The following is a 26,133-nucleotide window of genomic DNA, read 5'->3' as shown; positions in this document are numbered from 1 at the left end:
TTCTGCCCGAGTCAGCTCCACTGCGACGCTGGGCAGGAGTTTAAACAAGCATTATTTCACATGTATGACAGGAATAACATGTGTTCACGAAAAAAAGCCACACTGGGTTTATTTTTGATAAATATCCACACTTAAAGTCATCTTTATTTTTTTTTAAATAGTTTTAATTTGTATAGTTGATGTCACATGTAACAAAAATCAGTCTTTTATGAATGCTTCAAATCCAACCTATTTACATCACTACTTACTGTTTAATGCCTTTAAATACCCATCCTTTCTTTTCCTTCCACTCAACCACTTTAAGTGAACATATTTTGGTGTGTTTGTTTGTTGTGTTAAAAATATCAGTGCAGATGTGCCTAACTGTGAAAATGACAAAACCTTTACATCACAAAAACATACACAATGTGAGTTTGGTGTAGTTTATTTTTTATTAAATCAACAGGTTTTCATTTCTGACTTTTACTCATATTGTGTATCCTGATGCAGCTTAATTAACAAAATAACTGTGCATGTGGTACCTAACATCAAAACATTATGACTCAAAGAAGCAGCTGACACAGCCTACATATTATTTATCATGCACATTAAGTATTAATGAGGGTTAGGATATTATTAGTAGAGAAATCTAAAGTTGCTGTGAGTTTCCAAACAGGTGAGGGTCATGTGATGCAGGTTGGCTTGTGTGAACTGGGTGTAGCTGTCATATTAAAGCCCTGTTATGACTTTTAAAGCTTTATTATGTTTATTTTTTGTAAAGCTGCTCACAGTTTTTGTGTGTTATTTTTAATCTTATTTAATGGTATAAAAATACAGTATCTAAGCTTAAAGTGATTATTATATGTGGGCATCCTGTGGATAAAAGACCATTTTCGGATGTTAGGTAAGCCTTTAGTTTGTTAGTGTTGCAGCTGAAGAAACTTTTTATAACTTATATCCTAAATCTATGTGGATTTTCTATACATGTGTTATATATGTGTTATATTTATAATTGAAGTCTGTAGAATAACTAGAGATTTTGTAATGACTGTAATGAAGCAATTTTATTTACAATCCAGCACTTTAGGTTTGAATGTGAAAAGCTCAGTGTAATTCACACATTGACCAGCTTTTATTTATCTTTTCTTTTAACTAGACCTCTCTGAACCATCAGAGTGTGACTAGGTGCCGTTTTATTGCGACCAAAGGGGTAAAAACACGACTTTTAATCATAAAACCTGACTGTAACTACCCCCCCGCTCACTGCGCATGCGCAGTGAAGCAGGGAGGAGGGGGTCTGCTCTCGCTGCTCCATCCGGGAACTTCAGAATTACCATTGACAGCCGAAGCGCAACTTTTCCCCAGGCAAAGTGAAATCAAGCCGCGGACTCGGACAAAATATAGTCCCCGTTTTTCAACTTAAAATTAGCAAAAGAAAAGCGACCCGGCTGCCCGGTCAGACCCGTCGACGCTCGGTGGTCTTCTGGAGAGGAGCCGTGCGAAGCCCGAGCTCTTCCCGCCGGGTTTGGAGCACTTTTGAAGACGGGCGGAAAGTGGGTGATGAGTCCTGGGCTGTAAAAAGAAGCGAGAACTTGCTTTGCAGCCCGAGTAGTTCTTCTTTCAATTGTTATTGTCGCTTAAAAAAATCTTTAAAATCACTCAAACTTGGTCTCGGCCGCGTCGAAAGTGGGAGAAAAGTGCTTTCCTGGTCGGAACATGGAACTACAAGGCCTGCAAGAGGCGCTGAAAGTAGAGATCCAATGTCATCAGGTAAACGAAACATCGTGTTGTTCTCGCCTTCAGTGGCGTTCCGAGCAGCGGGCTCAGAGCTGCTCACTCCCGGGGAGCAACTCTGCGACATCTCGCTGCTTAAAATGTCCGCCGGCGGCCGTTTCCCGGTCCCGCTGACCGAGGGCACTTTGGGCAGCACTTTGTCTGATTGCCGTGGCTGTTTTTCTGCGAGCAACAAGAATGTGGAGCGGTGATAATGCGGTGCTGCTGCTGGTGCTGTGTGGCGATCAGGACGCGACCTGAATATTTATGAAGAGGTGCAAAGAGTGCGGCTTTGTTAACTTGAGGCACTTTTTCCTGCATGTAGTGGCGCAGATGAAGCGGCAGCCGCAGGTAATTATGGCCGGACTGTGTGAGAAACTTTATCGGCTTAAACCCGCTCTGCGTGAAGTTTCCCCGCTGGGTGGGGGTCTCTGAGGGGCATACCGGGGCCGCTTCTCTGCCCCGCTCTGCGGGCTGGAAGTGGCTCCTGCTCGGCCTCTCAAAGTTGTGTAATGTTGGGGGAATTTTAGCGTCCATTTTGAGTTGGTCGACATGTTTCTGGAGAGCGGGGATGAGAGCGGAGCGGCTCGGCGGACAGATGGAGGAGCTGTGCCGGACTTTGAGTACCTCACACAGCTCTCAGAACCATCATGGAGTAGTTTAATTTCAGCGTATTTGACACGGTTTACTCTGCTGCTGTTAGTCCCTCTTGGTCACATGACCTCAGAGGGTGCCTTTGATTCGCTTTCACTTTTCTTTAATACTCGGTCTTTATGTGGAGGTGGCGGATGTTTGGTTAACTTTGAGGCGGATGCTGCGGAGCGTGGAGCCGGGCTGGATGGTGTTCAGCACCGCGGACAGCTCCTCGGAGCTCCTCCGCGGCGCTGCACCGCCCCGCCGGCCGGTCCCAGCCCGGCAGCAGCGCACCCAACTTCCCCCTCATTTATCAGAGGAAGAAGAAGGAGCTGCTCTCCATCCGTGCACTCTTTCTCTTCTGTTTGTGTCTCACTTTATTTCCTACACAGTGCAGCTTCCTCAGCTCCTGATTGGCTGCTGGTAAACTTTAACTAATCCATCTTCTTCTTTAGTTTGGTAGTGGAAGCTTCCATTTTGAGAGGAAAAAAAAGGGGGGGGGGGGTTACTACCTCCTGCCCCCCTCCTACTCCTCCTTTTCCTCTTCCTCCCCCTCCTCTAGCTGAAGAGGAAAAAAAGTCTGCAGAGTTTCAGGCAGGAGGAGGAGGTGGTGGAGTAAAGGGGGGATGGGCCCCATTCATGCCTAACATTACCATTTTGATTGCTTTGATGCTGTTTTTGGTGTGGAGGAGCAGGGGGAGGGGAGGCAGCGACAGAAAGCTCAGTCAGCACGGCACACCGATGTTTTTAATTACCACGCTCCTCTTTCTCTCTTTTTAGTGACCTTTATGTTTCCTCCTTAAAACACAGCGGCCTTCAATCCTCCATGCACACGTCTAAACACATTTATCTACATTTACAGAAATAACATGAACTCACAGCCGAGCAAGAGGGTGGGGGTTAGAGAGGTAAAAGGAAAAGCCCTGGAGGTCATTTCAGGGTCGTGGTTTGAGGCCTAAAGGTGGATGTTTGTGAGGAGCGTCGGAGGAAAGGCTTCGATATCCACAAATATTTGAAGCAAAAATTTGAGAGAACTTTCTCCACGGCGCCCCAGAACCAGCTTTAATGTGTTTGATGAAGGCATGTCACAGTTTACCTTCAAAGTGCAAACATTCAGAGCTCTTTATTTATTATTACAGCATTTTTGAGCCCTCATAACTTCATATCTACACCAAAAAAAAATAACAACACATTTTTAAGATCAGTTTTATCCCACTGTGAGAGTTTCCATCTGAAGAACTGTGACCTTCAGTGAGGATCCATCACAGTCTGAATAAACTGCAGTTTGATCTGTGACATGGAGGAGCAGAAACCAACACTGGTGTTTGATCTGTTTCCTTCACAAAGTGCATTCTGGGTAAGTTTTGAAGGCTGGTATCAGCATGTAGGACGGTGGAGGTGTCTGTGAGGCACCTGAATGCTCTACTTTCACCTACATGTGATGCCAGGATCATCTTCAAGTTGTGATTTATTTGCTATACTTAATGTTTAACACTCACGATTAAAGTTGAGGGCTGTAACATGATGTGGTAGTAAATTGTGCATATGATGTTGATTAAACAGCTTCAGGTCCTGAAAAAGTTCTTTAAAAGCCTTGAAGGGGGGACTGGAAGGGCCTGGATCACAGACTGAGCAGGTGCAGCTGATGTTTGAAGAAGGATGAGGTGTGATGGAGCCGAGAGCTGTTTTTGTGTTTGGAAGTGTTGTTTCTGGTATTTCAGGCAGATATCGTTTACACAATCCCTCAGAGGCCTTTAGCACAGCGGTCTCCAACCTTTTTTGCGCCACGGACCGGTTTATGCCCGACAATATTTTCACGGACCGGCCTTTAAGGTGTCGCGGATAAATACAACAAATAAAACTAGTACTGGTACCGAAAAAAAGAAAATTTATTCATAACACACGTGAAAAGACCCAGGAAAACCGAGTTAACGATAAAAACGATAACAAAATAACGCTGAAAACCGATAAAACCCCTGAAAACTATACATTTCACATCTGAGCTTCAACTCTTGCGGCCCGGTACCAAACGACTGACGGACCGGTACCAGTCCGAGGCCCGGGGGTTGGGGACCGCTGCTCCAGCACATCCTGTCGTCTGGTCCCCTATAAAGGCAGCTTTAGCTCGCTTCACATTCATCTATTCATTTAGTTTATTCAGCTGATTTAGAATTAAAGTTCAAGGAAATCTGATTAGTTTCTTCTTTTTCTTTTAAAGTTTGGAGAAGTCTCAGTTTTCCAAAGTCTGATCTCAGTCTTGGCCAAAGTAACTGTGGTTATGATCATGCAAGTTAGTACAAAAGCACCTCTATAGTCAACAGGAAGTTAAGAGTAGAGAGCATTAAAAGAAAATGCATCTGTAATTATAGTTTCATATGAAATCATTTTTAAAATCATCATTAAATCTTTTTTATCATTTATTCTCAGTAATAAAAAAAGGATCCATGTTGAACCTCCAGTGGTTTCGTGCCCCATCAGTGGGGCCCAGGCCCACAGTTTTAGACCCGCTCAGTGATTTTATTTGTATGAAACGTTTCTTCTTTAAGTTCATTTCGAAATTGGGATGATGTAAACGCTCAGGTCTCTGCTGTTTTGAATTTTCTTAAAGGTCGGGCTGGTTTCAGGCGTGTTCCTCACCTTGCGTAGAAGCAGGTGGAGCTCGCTCAGGTGTCTGAAGGTAAATCTGTGTGTCTGTGGATGTGGAGCTCAGGTGAGCACAGACTGATGACAATAGACGTGGCGTGATCTGTGACAGCAGGGCTGGATGTCTGTAGAACCTCTTTAAATCAGTCCAGCTGAATGCTTTCACACACATTAAAGATCCAGCACCAGATGATGCTCGACAGGTATGATTCCATGTACCCAATCCTCATCATGTTTATCACACACAGTGGGTTACTTCTCACATTCACATCTTGAAAGTTTAATACTGAACATTAAGTGTATCTCTAGTGTTTAGTTGTGGTGCATTGACATAGGCTGATGATGGCCTTACATTAGTGTGCGCTGTGTGTTGATGGCGAGTGAGAAAAGAACAAAAAAATAAAACCAAACAATAAAACCGTAAAGTCAGGGAGGCGCACTGACTGCAGGATCTTTGATTTGATTGGTCGCTAGGCAATGTGTATACCTGTTGATCTCTTATCTGGAGCAGGTTAAGTCTGCAGCTTAATGTTGCCATGGCGATGTACCTTGCAAGGAAGTGAATCACCTGCTTAGTTTTTGATTTATTTATTTTTTTCATAAATAAATTGAAGCAGAAAAGGTGAAAGTGGTGCTGTGAGTGTGAGCGTCTCTCCTCGGCTGACGTGCCCACCTTTCACCTGGCTGGTGCTGGAAAGAAAATGACTTCACTGATTCGTTGCCGCTCTGCTTGCTCCCTGTTGCGTCATGGCGGTCTCGTCAGGCGGAGCCCATCAGACGTGTGTTTTTAATGTTTGTCCCATTTCTGTGCTGGAAGTGAAACAAAGACCACACCAAAGCCATCATCTGTAACCATGGTTACATCTCACTTTAACCGTGTGCGAGCGTCATTAAGGCTTTTTTAAAAGTTTCACATGGCTGCAGCTGCACAGATATATGTATGTGATGAAGAGGGGGGCGAGGAAGGCTGCTTTCATCGAAATGTGTTTGTGTGAATGCAGCCCTCTGATTGGCTACTGCTGGATGGTGTGCTTTTTAAAGGTGATGGGTGACGCTGGAATGACCTCATGTTGATCAGTGAGGTTAGAGGACATCACTGAAGCATCAACTGTTCCTCTGACGTTCAGCAGAGGCAGCAGTGAGTCAGTCCCACAGATGCCCAGGGTTAAAACCTTACAGCGGAAATGAACATCTTTACAACCTGACAAGCTGTCAGCTGTTTCTACTGGGTGAACTCTGTGAGGTCTCAGCCATCATCAAAAATAAGCATCCCTGACCCTCAGCCATAAGAAAATTGCATTTTGGGCCTTTGAAAATTGTTCCCCTTGAGCCTCATCAGGCTTCCAAACAGTCACAGTTTGTTTCTAAACAACACTGGACTGATTTCCCAGACATGGTTTAAGTCTGTGACGTAAACTTTTATTTTTAAAGTGGAAATCTTCCACGCGAACCTCTCCTTTAAGTGTTCAATATAGAGTTTACTAAGTTTACCTGTCGTCCTGATAGGTATTGGCTCCAATGAACCAATGCAGCAGTGGCTGAATCTTTAACATTCAAAGGCCATCCATGTTTGCAGCCTTTAGTGTAAACGTGCTTCAGAGAAATGCTGCTGAGCTGATGTTTGCATTTATAGCTGAGATAATGACGTCAGCATGTTGTCCTGGCTTGAGGTTATCTCGGCCTACACTGGAAGGATAAGACTTCTGTAGCCTCCGAGCTCGTACAACTCACTCTCAGCATCTGCAATACTCATCACCAACTTGAAGCTGCTTTTACTTATGTAGCACCAAGTCACGACTACAGTCTCCTCATGGTCTCCTCATATTGTAAAGACGACACAGTATTAGAAAAAACCCTCCAATAATCGAGCAGCACTTGGTGACTGTGGGGAGGAAGAACTACTTTTTAGCAGGAAGAGACCTCCAGTAGGAGAAGGTTCATGTCTGTAGTTCCAGTGACAATGATGTAAGCAGTATCTGTTTGTGCTGACATCATTGTCATGCGACCAGTAATGTGTTTGTGTTTGTTTTGTTTTGTGCTTTTTGGTGTATCCTGGTTCATGTTTGTGATGCATGCTGAAGTCATTTCTGCTGCTTTTTAAAGTAGATTTCAGCAGAAAATCAACCCTGACCGTCTGCTTGTGTGAGCTGCTGCTGCACACTCTCTGCTCTCTCCTCCAGCTGTGAGCAGCTGCTCTGTTTGCTTTGTGTGCCGCTCTGTGGGACGGCAGTCACTGTGTTTACTCGCTCATACGAAACCAGGTTACTCAGAAATCGGTCATCATGCGCTGTAGTAACCTGGTTTGTGAAGAGCAGGTGTGTGCATGCAGGAGCGTCTCAGTAATCCGGAGTGTGTTAGTGCTACGCTCAGATTAAACTTGTGGATACAAACGTGCAGCTTTCATGTCAGCTGAGTTTTGTCTCTCAAGGACTCTTTGGGGCTTTGAATCTCAGTTCTGTAATAAACAGTCAGGTTATATATATGCAACTTTTTTTTTTTCATCACTTCCACTAAAAATGTTTAAAAACAAAAAAAAAGAGAATGGTTTTTGACATTAAGCAGCTCCCAGTGTATGTAAAGATCAAGTTTTTACTGTCCATACTGGTACTAGTAAGACTACTAAAGTGTGTCAAGTATATTTACCCAAGTATTGCATTTAAGTCCTCAGATCAGCAGCTGTTCATACAAGTTACTAATTAAAAGTAAGATTTTACAAGCAAAGCAAATGAGGAGGTATTAAAAAACCAACAACAGGCAGTCAGCCGAGAAGAATTTATTTACCAAGTACTCAGAACAACAGGAGGACTCATCGCCTTCAGTGTAGTTCTGTCACCCACCCAAAGGCCTTTATGATCCAGTCTAAACTCTGGTTTACTGTCTAATTACAAGATTACACTGATTAATCTGTAAATAAGCAACATATGGACATAAAATGGAAATAATAAGAGCATAAAGGCAGATTTGGCCCCGGGGGGTGTCTAAGATCAGATAAGAAATCAGGCCCACCTGCTGTGGAGTCTGTTCTTTGCTCATTTTTCATTGAAATCAGTGAAAATCAGCTGAGACTTTTGGAGCTGGTTAGTGAGGCAGCGGTGGGGTGATTAGAGCCATGAGACGTGGCTGAAGGTGGGGAAATAGTGATGGGGTAAATACAGAGAGGCAGGTGTTAAAAACTGCCTGCTTACCTCAGAAACAGTTTACAGCCGTTTAAAGACTCTGCCTCCTTGGTATTCACTTATTTCAGTTTTGCACATAGATTAGTCAGTGAGGGTCAGAGGTCAGCCTGGTATACTGAGTCAGACTTCAGCTCTGCTCATTAGCTGGACATTGGAGAGCGTGGGCCAGAGGCGGGCCATGACGTCCGTCCATCCATCCGGATTTCAGGGAGCGGTACCCTCCATTTTTCCTCATCGTGGTTTTCTACGAACATTATTGCTAAGGATTGTCTTATTGCATTGGAGTCACACTGGGTTAAATATGTACACTTGGGTTTTAAGGGGTATTTATTATTTTCTTCTTTTTTTTTTTTTTTTTTGGGTTGTATGGAAGCCCCAAACGCAATTTCATTGTTCTTGACAATGACAATAAATAAATAAATACTAAATACTAAATACCAGCGAGCAGGAGATCTTTCCCAGCATCTGAAAACAAACTCGGGGGTCTAATCCCTCAGCGGCTCATTACCAGCTTCTGCAGGGCTGATTAAGCCGTGTAAAGGTTTAGGGATTTCTGCTGGACTAACCGTGGTTTAACAAAGCAGACTGGTGTAAAGGACAGGCTTTTCTCTGTTGAGGCCAATCTATAGTTTTTTTTTTTTGTTTTTTGTTTTTAATAACTTTGCCCTCCTTTCTTTTTGCTTGTACGTCTTAGGAAACCTTGATTGGATAATTACCTTCACGGCCTCGATGTGCAGCGGTACAAAAAAGCAGCACATTCTTAAAATGTAAAAGTACTTTACTTGAAATGTTCCCTTCTTTATTATACAGAAGTAAATATAATAGTTTTTGGTGCGCTGCATTGATCTGCCAGCAGGTGATGATCTTAAAAATACAAACAAAGGATTATGAGGGATTAAACGCTTACTCGATTCCCCTAAAATATCAGCCAGGTCCTCCGTTTAAAGCCCAACTCAGCCCAAAGCTCATGTCTCAGTTACCCCCTCACTTTTCCTCCTGATGTGTCCTCTCCACACTGACACCTTTAGGCCCTCCTTCTTCTGCTTCTTCTGCTCAAACACTCTAAACCCGGTGATGTATTTCAGACTGAGCACCTCAGCAGGAAGTGCTTCAGTCTGATGTTCCAATGCAGGATGCTAACTTATCCGTCAGTATGATCGGGAGCGTCCGGGCTGGAGACCTGTCCAGGGTACCTTGGTGCATGCTGGGACACACCTGGGTCCCATCACCTTGAACAGGTTAGAGAAAACTAAGGAGCCGATTTCACAGGCATGGCTACCACAGAGAGCATCTCACTTTTAGAGAGAGGGACAGGAAGTGACTGACAGCTCTGTTTTTCAATCAGACAGCTGCAGCCAATCACGATAATCACAATGATGACTATTTTGGCTGTCACAGGTTTCCAGAATCCAGACCTCAGATCTTCAGTTTGTTATTGCAGCAGATGAATTAAAACCACTGCTCTGTTTTTCATCTTATGCTTAAAACTCCCACTGTGTTCTGTTTCTTCTCGGAACGTCATTAGCTTTTCATTGGACTGTAAACTTAGGGACGCATCACGAGTTCCCATTTTCAACCTTGTGATTTTAGATCTGATTTTGTGCCACAAACAATCCAAAACTCGTCTTTCAAAAAAACCAAAAAAACAGTAGCAATTCTGTTTGCTGTGGACGCCATCTAGACTGAATTTGCACATTTCATGGTTAAGCCTACAGATTGAATTATTTGTCCTGAAGCTGAAAAAATGGACCGCTTACTCTCTCTGTCTATAGTTAAAGCTGAGCGTTCAAGAAATCCTTTGAGAATTCATAAAGGTTTGACCATCCACAACTCCATGAAGCATTGGTGATACATCCTTGGAAATCTTTTAATTATCCACAGCTGTCACCTTTGACTCTGGGAACATGTGATGGAGATTTTTGATGAGGTGTGAATAAGAGGTGTATTTATACAAAGTTCAAAGGTTCTTGAGGAGTCTGGGCTGCTGAGAGGTCCATAAAACCTTTAAAAAAAAGAAAAAATTTCATCCATTGAGCGAACAAACTGAACATCTGTGAGTTTCAAACTAACGGTCAGACAAAATAAGATACTTAGAGTCAGATCTTGTGAAGGTCATTTTGATTAGATTGAACAGTGAACTTCAAAAATCCAGTCCTAATGGAAACCATAGTAGACCCAATCTCCACCTTCCTTATTTGAGTTTCTGAAACTTATGACAATTGAGGAGGACTCGGTACTTCATGTTTGTCATGAAGTTTTCAAACATCCAGGACTTTTTGTCCCTGTTAGCTTTAATAGCAGGTAAAATGTGTCTCAGAAGCACCCGACAAATTACTTTGTGATGCAGCAAATATTGGTGCTTCTCATGCTCTTATTTTGAAGTTTTAAAAGGCATCATTGATTATGTGGACACTTCCTTTAGCTAAGCTCTTTCTGTTTGATCTGTGCTCATATAATTTGTGGTTTTGCAGCTTTAAATCCTCATAGTTGACTTTTGAGACGTGTGTGTGTGTGTGTGTGTGTGTGTGTATTCAGGCTGATAGGATAACAACCAAAGGGCATCCACATATCAGCCTCACGAAGCAGCAGATCCCTGTTGAGTCTCAGAGGAGCGTAAATCTGCTCTCGTTTGTCCCCGTGCTGTCGCAGCGGCAAATTGTCCCCTTTTTTGTTTGCAGACTCGTTTTAATCATTCCTGGAAGGCACGCTCGGCTTTAATTAAGAGCAACATGGCAGGAAAGCCTGTGATGACTCCTCCAGAGGGAGGGCAGGGCTGTTCTTTACCCGGGTGTATCACATACCTTCAGACGGGACCGGGGCCGCCAGCTTTGTTTTGATTAATTCTGCTTCAGAAAGTGGAGATCGGCCGGTTTGTGCGGCGTCTTTTCGGCCGCATTACCTTCATTAAGTCCTGAAAAGAAGACAAGATGGAATTCAGGAAATTGGGGCGGCCTTTCAAGGAGCCGGCTTACAGTTTAGGGAAAGATGGAAATCAGTTTTTCTTTCATTCAAATCACTACAAAGCTCTCCACTTCCTGCACACGCTGTCCATTTTAGACAGGTTTACTTCATGCTTATTAAAACATCATCTCATAGGACCTTACAGGCTGCTTGCTATTCAACACATACTGTGATCTGATCCAAAGTCTGTAATTATTCATGGAATTACAAACATGTCAAATAGAAATACTGTAATGTCTTGCAAGGGAATACTTTTTTATCTGCTGCACAAAATAAAATAACCACAAATTATTTCTCACAAGGTGAAATTAAAACTTGACTTCCTTTTTGATCACAGGTGTTATTAATGGCAGGTATTTCAGTGCTTTTGTCTGAGGAGCCGTGTGCGGCTGGTAAACAGGTTGCAGATCACCTGCTGCAGGCGCTCGGCCCTCCATCCGAGTGACAGCTCCTTATTACAGAGCAGCAAACAGCGATTTCCAGAGAAAAGTGCTGATGCGGCGGGAGGCGAGAGGCTGCGATGAATTAACCCGTGTTGACTGCCGCGCTGCTGTTTCCCTCGCCACAGCACTCTGTCATCTCTCTGCATGCGGTGGCAGGACGTAATGGAAAGATGTTTTCTTTTCTCATGACTCGCACTGTAAAACCAAAACACACATCTGAGCTCTTTTGGTTTTACAGGTGGTGCACACATGAAAGCAGGCTCTCATGGACCACGTTAGAATCTCAGCTTCATGCATGTGGAGCTGTTACAGGTAGCATGCAGACCTGTCTGAAGGGCCAGCTTTTTAAACCAGGTCTGAGCTCGGTGGCCGGATTCACCGGCCTCTTTCTCCCTGATTTATGTTCGAGGACTCAGAGTCTCTCTGACTTTGACTGGTATTAAATGCTTTATGGTGAATTACACCCTGACAACAGTTCACCCAGACTTTTGCTCTTTTTCTGTCCTGCAGACGAGTTTTTGTTGTTTACTGTGAGGTGAACTCTTTCTGCCTCCTGAGTGACCCTCAGTAACCTTGAATCTGTAGATTCAGAAAGTCCATCTTTCTGTAGCTTTATTTGTTGTTTGGAGCTGAACGGAGAGGAAATCGTAACGAGGGGAAAGTTTGGATAAACTGGGAGGGATCGATATGAGTGCTGAGCATGAGGTGAGTGCTCCATGCTGTACTGTAGCTGTATGAAGTGTGTGCACTCTGCAGGAGAAGGAAGCTACTGTTGCCTGCTTTTTCCTGTTGTGTGATGAGAGTGTGAGTGGCCGGAGCGGAGACGTGCCCATCGATCGTCCGAAAATATCCGATTCTATCAAAACTATTTCAGAGTTTTAAGCCTGCTGCTGAGATATGAAAAACATCTTCCACGTTAAGCTGTTCTACTGCGAGACATGGTGGAAGTGAATCCAAGAAACTGTCACTGTTTCTCGATCTGGCTTCTTTGATCCAATCAGATGGAGCAGATTGCAGCCGTGTTTTTTCCTCTGTGAAAAAATGCAGTATTTGTGTTTCATCATGCAACCGATCGATTACTTTACTACAACAACAACAACAACAAATGCAGTGATTTCTAGTTTACAGAGCTGGAGGAAATCATAGATGGATCCTTTCTTATCATTATAATCAGTTGCTTGTGGGACTTTTCTTGCAAATATACTTCTTATATATACAGTTTTCTCAAAAGTGCATGTCCTGCATTATTAACCATTAAATTTGTAATGAAAGGTTACACCACCATAATTTCATTGCACATGTACAATGACAATAAAGGGTTATTTTGTTGTATTATATCTTTTTCTAGCCATTCTGATGATTTGGCTGATTTTTATTGCACTGCCAGTGTGAAGATGGAGATCCTTCAGGTTTAAGCGGCTACCATCCTCTCCTGTTAAGGAAACTCTAGCTCCTGTCTGTTAGCATGTATTCTCTGAGCTCCCACTCAGTGTCAGGAACAATCAAAACTACAGCAGTCTTAAAAGTGCTGAATGATTTTATCGATAAAACAATCAACAAGCAGTGGCATGTGGCCTTTTTTTAAGGCATCTCACAGAGTGGATCCTGCAGCTGTAAAGCACAGACTTGGTTTGGGAATGATTTATCGGGCAGATGTCAGTGTGTACAGACAGAATGAATCACTTCCAGCTTGTTTAATGTAACTGAAGGCGTTCCCCAGGGTTCAGTACTGGGGCTGCTACTGTTTGTTTTATATATGAACAGTCTGAGACTCTTACAGACCTTATAGCTCTTAGCCAGCAAGGTATGTGGTGTGTTCAGGTCAGATGTCATTTTGTAGACTCGGCTGTGCTGTTCTTATTTATAGAGCAGGTGAATCTTCAGTCTGCTAGCGGCTGATGTGGTCGAATGTATCTGAAATGCTGAAGAAGTGATGGGAGCACACATCCTTCAGAAGTGTGTGAATATTTGTTTGATATTATTTGAACTTTTCTGGTGACTAAGATCATGATCTAACTATACTTTTAAATAAAAGGATCATTTTTTTCACTTTTTCCATCTTTTTTTTTTTTTTTTTTAAAGGAAGAGTTTTATTAGTATAACAATATGACGTTATGTTAACACAAGGTCTCTTTATGCTTTAAAATATTTATTTTCTGGCATTTTCACATTTTATCTGAGTTTGTTGCCTTTTCAAATGATACTGTGACTTCCATTAAGCTAAATTTAGACACAGTTAGATCACAGGATTTAAATAGTTCTCTGCCACAGTAAAGTTGAACATTAATAAAAGTTTACATGCTCATAATCAGTGTAAACACATTATTAAACGTGGTGATTTTTCTCTTCTTCTGTGGTGACTTTTGAAGGTGGCGGGTGGAGATGTCCCTCAGCTCTGTCAGTCGGCCTTTGGGAATCCAGAGAGTCGTGCACTGAGGCGCCACGGAGCTCGGATTATCAGGCTCAGAAAACCGTGAAAATCACTGTAATAATTCAGAAATTGCCTCCCCGCGTCGCGCTGCGAGCCTCTTCTTCTGTTTTGAGGATTTGTGTTTGTGTAGCGGAGACAAAGCGGCAGCAGCTCTGTAATCTGCTCGTCTGTTTATGAGCGAGCTCTGCTGGCCTTTGTGGTGGCGGCACTTTCAGCCCCGAATCATTGCTCGATTTCACGCCGCTCTGAAATTAACTGTTGCAGCTTCGACGTGAAATATCACCCATATGTACCTGCTTCAGGAGGTCAGAGAGGTAAATCTGGCTTAACAAACATACACCTGTGCTTTTTTTTTTTTTTTTATGAGGGTAAGAGGTTCACAGCAGGCCTTACAGCTATGACAACATCCGTTAAATAAAATCAATGCACTTGGCTTGTATTTTAAAATGCAGACTTTTGTTTGGAAATAAAAGTCATGTTTTTTGCAAAATGACACCAAAGTCTTCATCAGTGGTGCTGCATGGTAATGCAAAGCTGTCAGCCAACCAGTGGACATCTTAGCTTTATAAATATGTTTCATGTTTACCTGTTTGATCCCTGCAGCAGGCATTTATCCATCAGCAAGTGTCTGTGAAGACTTTGGAGCTGCGTTTCAGGCCTTAAAACGCCATCAGCACAGCGTGGATCACAGCTCAGTGTTGGGATCTTCCCTAGACTAGAAACCTGGTCAGTTTAACCCCGGTGGTTAAAGTGTCCAGGAAGACTGCAGGTCAGCTCTCATGTGTACAATAACTGCAGCGTATTTAATGAGCTATGCACAGTTTATCTTCACACCTTGAATATTTTCGTAGTATGAACGTAAAGCTGCAGGCTGATAGGGTTGCAGCTGAAGTGCAACAAAAATGTCCAGCGTGGAACTCAAAGCTCTCAAGTTTCTGCACCTGACAGGAAGTGCTGGTTCACAGGAAGTGGTTCAGGGTAAAGCGTGTGGAGAGCGTGCAGTGCCGTCGGCCTGTCTGAGGTCAGTTAATGATCTCTGCTATCGGGACAAAAGCCTCGCTTACTGGTTTTCCTCTCCTTTAATGAACTCCCTCACACTTCTCAGCCCTCACTATTGTGGCGTTTTATCGCCGTCCTCTGCCCTCACTTTTGTGCGTCCAGACCAGCAGATAAAAAGGTTTTATCTGAGAGGGTGGGAAGGTTAAAACTTAAAGGTTTTTATAACTCCTCTGAGTCAGACGTTCGCTCATGTGTCTGTTTGTTGTGGTCACATTCCCGTGGTTCGTATTCAGCCACTCTCTTCCTCCCACTCGCGTCCTCCTCGTGTTGGCCGTCCAGCTGACCGACGCGATGAATAATGTCTCTCTGAGGCGAACGATGAGGCACGAGCAGATTCCCTGACACGGGAGTGCTTTCATGCATAAGAGATCACAGTTCAGGTTTGAGTCACTGCTCGTCTGTCAGTCGGCGGACTGAGCTCGTCAGCGACTGACCTCTTCCTCTCTGCTTTCACTTTTGTGTCCTCATGACTTCCTGCCGCGAAGACAGGAAACGAGTCCCATCAGACTTCATGCTATATGATGAGAAAATCTGACTTTTCTGAAGATTTGAAAGTAACTTGCAGGTTTGAGCTCTGTTTTAAGGTTCGCTGAGACACTGGAGGCAACAATATAGAACTGAAGGTTTGGGCTTGGATCGTTTTGGGCTCTATGAGCTTTATTAGTGAATATTCAACCATTCAACAAGACAAAAGACCGTTATGATTCATTATGAGTTAATAACCAGGACCAAATTCAGTCAATTTCATGTGTATAATGCCACTTCACAACAACAGGTGATTAGACTCTACAATGTTGGAGAGAAAACTCCCCAAATAAGATAATGATGGTGGGAAGGAAGAAATTCTTCCAGCAGAAGCTCAGGACATGAAAGACAAAAATTTGATCTAGTGAAAAATTCCTGCGTTAGAGTAGCAAAAACTTCAAATATAACATGTAACAGTCTCAAAAAATAAAACTAACAGTCAAATAACGAGAACGAGAAATTTTCACAAACGAAAGGAGCTCATCCGTGTGTTTTATCGCAGGTCAGGGTTTCTAACCTTCTCTCCCATCTTATTTGAATAAATTATGAACCGCAGCTTTAAATCAGACCAACATGAAAAATGCATAAATAAATAAATCTCATTCATTGCCAATACATTTCTCTTATTAAATGTCAGCCTTCTTTACACTGATCTGCCCCGGGGCCAGCCCGAAATGTCTTAAATTCTTTTTCTTTTTTATTCTGCCGCAGTTTGGTGTCAGTTTAGCTTCACCCTACATGAATCTCTGTTAAAGTTTTAATAAAGCTACCACAATAGCCTGCTTTGTTTTAGAGAAATTACAAGCAGATATCAGAGAGCTGGACCCACTCGTCCTGCTGTTTACCCACAGACGCAACCTGCAGAGTGTGAACTCACCTTGAAAGCTGCAATTTAAAGGACTTCTTTCCACGGAGATTAGAATCAGGTCCTCGTTGAATCATTTTTCTTTCCTGTAAAGGGCACAGCATCAGGAGAGGCGACGGTATTGACTTTTTCCCTTGATAAGGTTTTCCAGTTCGGCTCGCTGTTGATAACCTGACGGCACGGCCAGGCCGGTTGAGGCCTCGGCGAGCGGCTTACCGGCTGACGCTGTGCACAGTCAGCAGCCAGGCCGGCCACAAGGCTCAGTTTATCATCAAACGCTGAGCTACATAGTGTCAGCATGCTTCATCGCACAGCAGGAAGTCAGAGAACAAGACGATGCCCAAAAACCTAAAGACAACAGAGGAAACTTTGCACCTGTGTTCATTTTTATGAACACATCATGTTCCTATTTGGTGAATATTTCACATCAAATTAAGCTTTGAGATAATGAAGCTGTGGAACAGAGACTCACCAATTGTGAGAGTGGAAGAAAAAAAAAAGGACAAATCGAGCTGGGCACCAAAAAACATATAATCCATGCCCCAAAATGTAAAACTGAGGACCTACATATCAAATGAATCTTCAAGTAACTGAATATTCAGTCGTCAGGCTGCTCTCAAAGCTCCTGATCCAAAACGCTGCTGTGTAATGGAGAAACAGTAGAACCTGGTGGAGACGGAGTCGATCCAATCATGAGACAAATACACTTTGAAGAAATAGCTGAATGACATCAGATGACCCCGACCAGCAATCCAGCCAGTCAGAAAACACGAGACAGGAAGAGGTGGGGCCATATGATGCGCAGCAACTGAACTCTCAAAATAAGAGCGAGGTCAGATTAAAAACATGGAGGTGGTCCATGATGTGGGTATGGTAAAGTCGGGTAACAACTCACAAAGATGGCCTGGCGTGCTCGGGAGTGTCGGGAGGTTAAAAGTTAACAGGTTAACCCGAGGAAGCCTTTCAGAGGAGAGTGACTAAAGCATTTTGGACTACCCTGACTTGAAATACCGAGAAACTTCAGACTGTTTGCCCCTTTTGGGGTCTCTGTAGTTTCAACTTCCAGATGAGAACCATGTTTGTGGTTCTGTATGGATTTATTTTTGATGGAAACAGATTATATTCTGGAACCTTTTCTGGGTTGGTAGAAAACGAAGAACACGCTCTGATTGGTTTACATGGGCCAACTCTTGTTTTGATGCCACCTGTCCCAAACCTGACGGATGAACCCTCTGACACTGACTGTTGATCCTCCTCCGTGAACAGGTGGGATTGTTTGGGTCCGATGTCGCTTGGTGATTTGATCAGTTGGAGGAGAGCGTGTATGGACAGGGTTGTGGTGGTGGTGGTGGTGGTGGGGGCTTCCTGTACACATCTGATTCAATTAACCCTGAGACTGACAGGATGACGGCTGCAGCAGCCTGCTGCTCCCATAACCCACTTCACCGCCGTCTGTCAGAGAGCGAGAGAGAGCTCAGTGCAGCTTCTCTGCCTCATCCTGACAGCGTTGCATCGGATTTTCATCACGTTCCTGCAGCTGCTTTTCCAAACAGCAGGAAAATGTTTGATACTTCCGTGATGCACTGCGAGGCTTGAAGTTTGGTGCCGTTCAACAATAAAGCATCAGATGAAACCTGAAAAACAGGAGAATCAGATTAAATTCAGATTAGATTTACAGTTAAAATAAAATTTTATCAGACTTAACTCGAGGTTTGATGGAGAACGGAGGCGGAGATGACGGATTACTGTGACTGACAGATGGTAGAAATGTATATACTGTTCAGCCCACATCAGGCGGGTGGTGCCAGCTCTGAGCTGAAGAGAAAGTTTCTCCTTTCAAAGGGACAACTTCAGTTTTTCAACATATATACACTACCTGCCTCGCATGGAGACTGATTTTAGCACATTTTATTTTTATGTTTTCTGTCCATCTGAAAGAACAATGCCATCCAGTAATGGACACTGTCCTCACTCTTATTTTGAAAGTTCAGTCAGTGCAAACAAGTTAGCCCCTGCCCTTCCTGTCTCATGTTTTCTGGCTCACTTGTCTGGTTGCTGATAGGTTTTCTTAATGCATCTTGGACTGCAGCTGGTGATGGATCTTCTGCCCTTTCTGATCCCCGTTGGTACTCTTGCTTCACAATTTTGGATCAACTAAAAGCTTTTCAGAGAACTTTTAGAGCAAGCTGATGATAAGGAATTACAATAGTCCTCCCTAAAAGACACAGTCTTTATGCATCCTTGTTAAAAAGGACTCTAACGTAGTGTTTTCTGATTACCCAAGGGAACCATGTATAATGTAAAAGTAATCAGCCTCCACGCACAACCCAGAGGAACTCTGTGTTTACCTGGTCAAACTAGAATCTATCAGATGATACAAATCACCGCAGGTCATTTCTTTGAATCCCCAACGATGTATTTAAGTCTCTGTAGTAAATTGTGAGGTCTGACAGGAACAGGAGAAGCACATCGTGGCCTCAGAGTGAAATCCTTTCTGTTGTTGGGCATCTTTTGCTGCTGGTTTTGTGTTTGTCAAAATTTTGCTGCTCGGGTCATGACAATGATGACAAAAGAAGTGAAATGACTGTGTTTGCATCATTGCTTCTGTTTGAACATGGAGTGAAATGTGAGCTCAGAGGCGGTAAATCAGCTGGAATATGATGATAAATGTTTGTCTTTGTCTTCCTGTTTTTACCTGTCAGTAATTATTTGGCGCATGAGGAGTTGGCATCATTGTTTCTATAGGCTCTGTGTCTCGTTAGAGTGAAATACTCTGAGTGTGGGTGGCGTTGGTGGGACAGAGCAGAGCATTAAAATGCATGTGACAAACATAGACTGAATGAAATGCTGTTGGGTGGTGAACGCATGAAAGTTACTCCAGCTGGCTGAGTCGACTCGCTGGCAGCTCACCTCCACAGCAGACTGTGTGTGTGTGTGTGTGTGTGTGTGAGAGAGAGAGAGAGTGGTGGCAAACAGCTGGTGGGAAAAATTAATCCAGATGTAAGCTCAGTCGTGTAACAAGAAATAAAGTTCTATTAAGTGTCTTTCTTCCAACTTAGTCACAGAACAATAAAAATAATTCAGTTAAGTTCAGTTTTATTTTTATAGCCACAGCTGCCATCTCAGAGTGTTTTTATTTTGGAATTGAAACCAGTGACCATCTCTGGGCAGTCCAGCAAGTATAGTAGGGGTGTCCATGCTCTTTTGTAGGTGGAAATAGCTGCCGATGTGCCACTTGGGTCCAGTGCTCCTTCATTTCCTCAAATCAAACAAGCACTGAGGGTTAAAATGGTCGAGGTTCTTTCAGCTCAGTGTGGATGGTCTTTCAGGTGTTTCAGTGAATTTTAACATCCAACACCTGTGACCAAGAGGATTTATGAGGTCTAGGGAAACATTCAAATAGTTTACAGTAAGATGAAACAGGATAATGTCCTAATGACAGCAAAACCTTGGTGGGGTTGTTTGTCCGACTTTCAGGCTGAAAGCGCACTCATTAGACCCAGTTCTGAAAGGTTTTGGATAAGTTATCAGGAACAACATAACTGTCCCCTGCTGACCATAAGATTTAGGCTCTTTAAACTGTGGGGACTGACTAACTGCTGGAGCCTTTGCTGGACGTTAGAGGAACTGCAGTTTTCTAGCTTTGTTTTTCATCCCCGTAGGCCAACACGTGCTTTGAAATGATCTGATTACACCAGGAAGTACTCTGCTTATCTTACAAGCCTCAGATGTTGACGTTTCTGACGTGCAGTGGGGTTATATTTTTTGCTGTGTGAAAACTTGCTGTCTGTGTTTTGAATTGATCTAACACAGTTGAGGCATCAGAAACCATCTTTTCTGAAGATTTTAAATTCTGTTCACTGACTTTGCATGTTGTTGTTGTTGTTGTTGTTGTCAGTTAAAAAAAATTTAAGGTGTAAAGTCTATAAAACTGTTGCCTGGCTTTACTTTTGAAGGTGGGAGAGCAGAAACATAAGAGCTTTTTGTTTGGTCGGTCTCTTGTTGTTGTTGTTGGTGAGCAGCTCAGGCTGGGGGAAGTCAGAAAAACTTGTTCAGAGTGAACTTCTGAGCTGCCCTGGTGTTAACAGGGCTCCTCTTTAATCTTTTATTTATCTGCTGAACTAAAGAGGTCATTCTGATTGAGCAGCGTCCAAAACAAAGAAAAGTCAGTGCCTCTTACTTCCTGTTTGGACCTGCCTCTTTAACTGTAGGAGGAGAACGTTTAGAGGAAACAATTAGGAGAAGATGTAGACTGGCGTTATAATTAAACACCGCCAACACACGCCTGCTGTCACCCATCCAGCCAGCGTGGGCTCTGTCTCCATCAGCACCCTGACCCCTGATTGGCTCAGATGGCTCTGTTAAGCTGGTAATTATGGAAGGGGCAGAGGTGCCGCTGCGTGAATGATGTTAAATGACTTCTTGCCACAAATTATTAATTGTTTTACTTGAGCTTTTGAACTCAAAATGTGTGTTTACATTCATGCTTTTATACTCCTCAATGTGAGCCTCATGGATTGACCTGACAGTGAGTATTTAGAGGACGATGGGCCTGATGATGCCTTGAACACCACACTGTCTCATGATTTGGCTTCTTCATGGTGGTTTTACCTGAATAGGGCAACAATAGATACTGGTTTTCAGTCAGAGCCAGTCTATTGTTAGGTTGATGTACTGTGTGGAAAGAAGTTCAGTTCTTTTGGCGGAAATATCTCATGTAATTAAGTAAATATACTCTGATAACACTTTAATAAGTAATATAATAGAGAGTGAAATAACATAATAGCACTGCCTTTGAACACAGACCACACTATTGACATTTTAAAGACCAGGTGTGCTCAAACAAGATGAAGAAAACAGGATGAAGTCAGGTGAAGTCAACCCGAACCCTAATTCTGACCCTAGGATATCAGAATGTGTAACTTTAGGTTTCCCCAATCAGGGAACACGAACGTATTCATAATTCTGACAGACATTAAAAACTTTTCACATTTAGAAAAAGAAAAAAAAGTCTCTCCTGCCTTTCTCCAAAATATAGGGTTTAGGTTCTTACCTGTGATTTTGCAGACCTCAGAAGATTAAGATGATTTTACATAGGTGAACTTCATCACCTGATGATGGGGCACAGTGAGGCGGGGCCACCTGACACAGGTGAATCCTGATTTTAGCGCACAATTCACAATTCAATAAGTTCAAGTTTCAGTGTCATTATCTGTAGCAGTGTTTAGTTTTAATGCTGTTTGGAGATTGTATTTCTTTTTAAACAAGTGTATATTTTCCATCATTGTTTTGGTGCTTAGCAGAAACCTGACTCCATCAGAGCCTTGCTAATATGCTGCCGAAATATAACCGAATATTTATTATTTCGAGCTGTGACAGCAGAGACTTTCAGACCTTAACAAAGTTGTGTTTCCAAACATTAACCACGGCCGACGTCTTCATTGGCGCGTGAGGATGCAGATCGGCGGCGTTTGTCTCTGGCTCGTCTTTGTCTTTGTGAGAAAGCGAGCAGAGCAAAGAGAGGAATGTTTTTGTCTCTCTGCAGCAGCTGGTTCCTTCTCAGCGCCGGCTGTCCAGGCCTCATTCAGTGCTCTCTGATTAGGTTTTTGTTGCGCGCGCGTGTGTGTGTGTGTGTGTGTAAGTGGTTCATTTGTCAAAGCTTTTTTAGGAACAAACAATGGGCTCAGTGAGCCAGCTAAACAGACATCACCAGAAAGAGGTCAATTATAGTAAAGGACTAAAAAAATAGAAACGTGAATGTTGGTCTGATTAGTCTTTGTTATGGAAACCGTTTCATAACTCGTCTCCTGCCGGCTCTGATTGTACGTCTGACATCTCTGAAGATTTAAACCATTTCACGCGCAGCTTCATGAGATGGAGAGGGAAAAAAAAGGGAACATTGAGTCGTGATGGAGCTGCCGTTTTCCTCCAGCTGCCTCAAAACAAACCGAATAGAAAACTCACAACTTGCAGAAAACAATTTCCTGCAGTTTTCCCCCCATTTAGACCTGAACTATGTGTGGGAGTGGCCGTATTTCCTGGAGCTCACTTACATACTCCTTTTAGGCCAGCATCCCACAATGCCCTGCTTTTTTTTTTTTTTTTTTTTTTAATGCATTATTGAGTCTAGTAGCTTGCTTAAAAAGGGGGTAGAGACCTCGCCATAAAAGGAAGTAGGACTCTGCATTCAGCCAGGGTTACTTCAAAGCCCCTTTGAAAAATTGATCAGGTGGGGTTGTAGCTAAAGTAGATCTCAGGCTGCGGCCTTTTCATCAGGTTAACAACACAAAACACAACCAGGAAGAAGAAGAAAAGGAACTTATTTATGTGCATGAAAGAGAAGAAAGCTGCTGAGAATTCCTCTGTCGCTACTCATTTGAAAGATCACATCTCTCTTGTTTTTTTTCTCAAGGCTTTGATCCTCAGATTAGTCATCTGCAGTATTTAAAAGCAAGAAAAGAGGATCAGAGCAAATGGAGCCAAACTGGATCCAAGGAGCATAAATTACTCTTATTGATTATCATGTTTAGTTGACCCAAAATAATGGAGATAGGCAGGAAGGTGAAGGTTTAACATATTATAACTGCTTATAACAAAAAATGAAAAATAAGACCAAAGAAAAAAATTCAAAACACAAGGAGCCAGCAGGAGAACCCGGAGACGCCTACAAACAAAAGGAAGCAGAAACATTGACCTGATGAGGCCTGGAAGAAGAATAAAGCTCGGGTAATAATAATAATTCAAACCTTGCTGCACGTCACAGATTTCAGTTTCTATGCTCGTTCGCATTTGACTTTTTGAATTGACCTAATTATGTTTTCCAAACATTAACTCACAGTGCAGGAGTGATAATAAGGCACTGGTTTAATCAGTGAGAACTGATGGACTGAAAGAAAATGATACTAAGACGTGAACTAATGGTCAAAGTCTACCTGTGACTTTGTACATGGGCAACCGTGGCTCAGGGGGTTGGGAATCGCATCTGTAACCGGAAGGTCGCCGGTTCGATCCCTGGGCTCTCTGTCCTGGTCGTTGTGTCCTCGGGCAAGACACTTTACCCTACTGCCTACTGGTGTTGGCCAGAGGGGCCGATGGCGCGATATGGCAGCCTCGCTTCTGTCAGTCTGCCCCAGGGCAGCTGTGGCTACAACCATAGCTTGCCTCCACCAGTGTGTGAATGTGAGAGTGAATGAATAGTGGCATTGTAAAGCGCTTTGGGTGCCTTGAAAAGCGCTATATAAATCCAATCCATTATTATTATTATTATTATTACAGAGAGTCCCAGACAGGCAGTGGAGGTGAGGGTCTCCTGGTGCAGGTATCCCTACTTGTTGTTGACTTGTGTGGTGTTTTTTCTGAGAGCGTGAAGTTTCAGCAGTGCCCTCCGCCTCCTCCATGGTCTCCTTTTCTCTGTAAAAGGTCACGGGGTCGTTTTTTTAATTACCTCCACCAGATGATGACCATAAATACGACAATAAACATCACGTGCTCCACAGTAAATATCTGAGAGTCCGGTCAGGAAACTGTTCAGCTTTCTTTCTTTAGCATAAAGCACCTGGTTGTTTTTTGTGTTTTAGTAGTCTTTCAGCAGAACATATCATCTGTACACGGAGTAGGATGAAGCTGGTAAATCCTCTTCTTCGTCTTTGCTGTAACAGGAACTGAACCAAAATAATTTGGACTGTTTTAAAATCTCACCGGTGCCTCAGAGTTTGATTGTGGAGCTTGAAGAAGAGGTTTGGACCCAGAGATGGGTAATAATATCAGAATTAACAAGCAGGACAGACCCAGGACAGGTGGGAGAGATAATATCTCTAGGCATGCTCGGTGTCCTCCCCCCCCAGAAGACCTGAAGGAGGTGCTCAGGTGGGGACAGGAAGGTCCGGACATCTCTGCTAAGGCTGCCTGAGACTCCCAGCTGTATACACCCCTGAGCTTGGTCTTGGTAGTGACAAACACGTTTTGCGTCTAACTTTCAGATTAGGGCAGCTGGTGTATTTCAGGGGAAACTTTTCCTGAAAAATGCATGCTGACTCCTCCCCTCCTACAGTGTAGATCTGGTCTTGGGTCCAGATATTCAGGAGATGGAGGGATATCGGCGGTGTCTTGGGGATCATGCCTCTGTTAAGCTGTGATGAGCTGTCAGGTCTACGCCTCTGTGCGTCTAATCCTGCCATCCCTCTCCAATCTGATCTCATCCACAGATCTTCAGCATAGCTCAAGGCATCGCTGCTTTAATACTGATAATGCCTTCCTAGTTTGTGGGGGATATAAGCTTTGAAAATCCCTTTAATCAAAGCAGCAGTGACACAAACATCGCCTTGGAAAGCGGCCCAGTAAAGACTTAATGCCACGGAGAGTTTCCCCCGTTTCCACATGCAATCCTGCCGGCTGAGTTTACCTCTGTCTGAGTTCTTAATAACAAAACCTTTCATTTCTCTTCAAGAAGAACAATCATCAGTGTTCACGACAGATCCAGCCACCTGGAGCAACACGACTTCAATTCACTTTAACAACCAAACACATATCTGTTTGGACAGAATAAATAAAGTTATCTGCACACATTGTTTAGAAATCATTTGCATCGCCTGGAGCTTTATGAACGTGGAACAAATGGAAACATACAGAACTTTGGCAGTGCTCTCAAGAAGTCCAGCTCTACACAGACACTGTTTCTCAAGGATGCTGTCCAACTGCTGAGAGAGGAGGTATACTGCATACCTGATTATCAGTATAAAGACAGCCAAGCTGACCTGGACGAAGCTGGATAACCTGTTTGGGTTTTTGGGGTTTGTTTGTTGTTGTTTTGGACAGATTGCATGGACATGACACGGAGATTATAGCATGCAGGAAAGTGACAGTTCTGGTCCACATTTCAACAGGCTTCAGGATTGAATTCAAGGCAGCTGAACTTTGGGTAAATTATGTGGTTTAAACCTTCGGAACAGCCATTAAGTTAGAGCCAGTTCTAGGTCCTGGTTTGGTGAAGGTAAATGGTGTTAGTTTGTCAGACTCCTTCAGTGGAACCTGAACATTCGGGAGCACTCCCGCTCCTTTCTTCTGTTGTGTTGTAATGTTAAATGGACCCACATAACCCTGCATTGCGAACAGTGAAAACAGTTCGCTTTATTGAAAATATTTTAATTGCCTTTTTAAAATCACCACCAGACTCCATTAACAAAACCAGTAACTGTTCCCTAAAATATGTCAGAAGTTCTGCTTTGCTGCTGCCTGGATCCACTGAACTAATCCTAAACGTCACTGAAGAGCGCAGTCCTGCAGGGCGAAATTACTGTTATTTGTCAAAGGAGTTTGGTGATATAACAGAGGTGAAGACCTCCTAAAAACCTCATATTGATCTTTTTTTTTTTCTTCTTCTTCTTTTCAGCTACTTTGCCGGTCGATACTTTGGTCTTTTATTCCAGACGTGGGTCGTCCTAGCCCATGAACCGTTCTGAAGCAAAGAATTAACAATGAAGACTGTGGCCTATGTGTGGTATCTTAGACAGGCTCTGCAAACATATGAATATAGGCAGGAGTGCAGATGTAGATAGAGCCTCCAGATGTGAAAGGTGAAGCCTCTGCTCTCTCTGATTTGCATGGTGGAGGCAGTGAAGATGGTGAGTTTCAGCTGTGCTTTGAAGT

General features: G+C 43.2%; 1 protein-coding gene across 3 annotated transcripts in view; it reads left to right on the top strand.

The window, feature by feature from the left end:
* The first annotated feature begins 408 nt into the window (after window positions 1-408).
* Window positions 409-26,133, top strand: part of phf21b (PHD finger protein 21B) — a 91,337-nt gene continuing 65,612 nt past the window's right edge. For 2 of the 3 annotated variants that reach the window (XM_026146624.1, XM_026146623.1), the window contains exon 1: window positions 1,756-2,103. In XM_026146624.1, the coding sequence (XP_026002409.1) occupies window positions 2,020-2,103 (84 nt within the window). In that variant the 5' untranslated portion in view covers window positions 1,756-2,019. The other variant, XM_026146625.1, reaches the window with a different exon arrangement.

Source organism: Astatotilapia calliptera, chromosome 17 (assembly GCF_900246225.1).
Source record: "Astatotilapia calliptera chromosome 17, fAstCal1.2, whole genome shotgun sequence".
In the NCBI taxonomy this organism is placed as follows: Eukaryota; Metazoa; Chordata; class Actinopteri; order Cichliformes; family Cichlidae; genus Astatotilapia; species Astatotilapia calliptera.
Note: the sequence above shows the minus strand (reverse complement) of the source record. Positions and strands in the feature narration are given on the sequence as shown.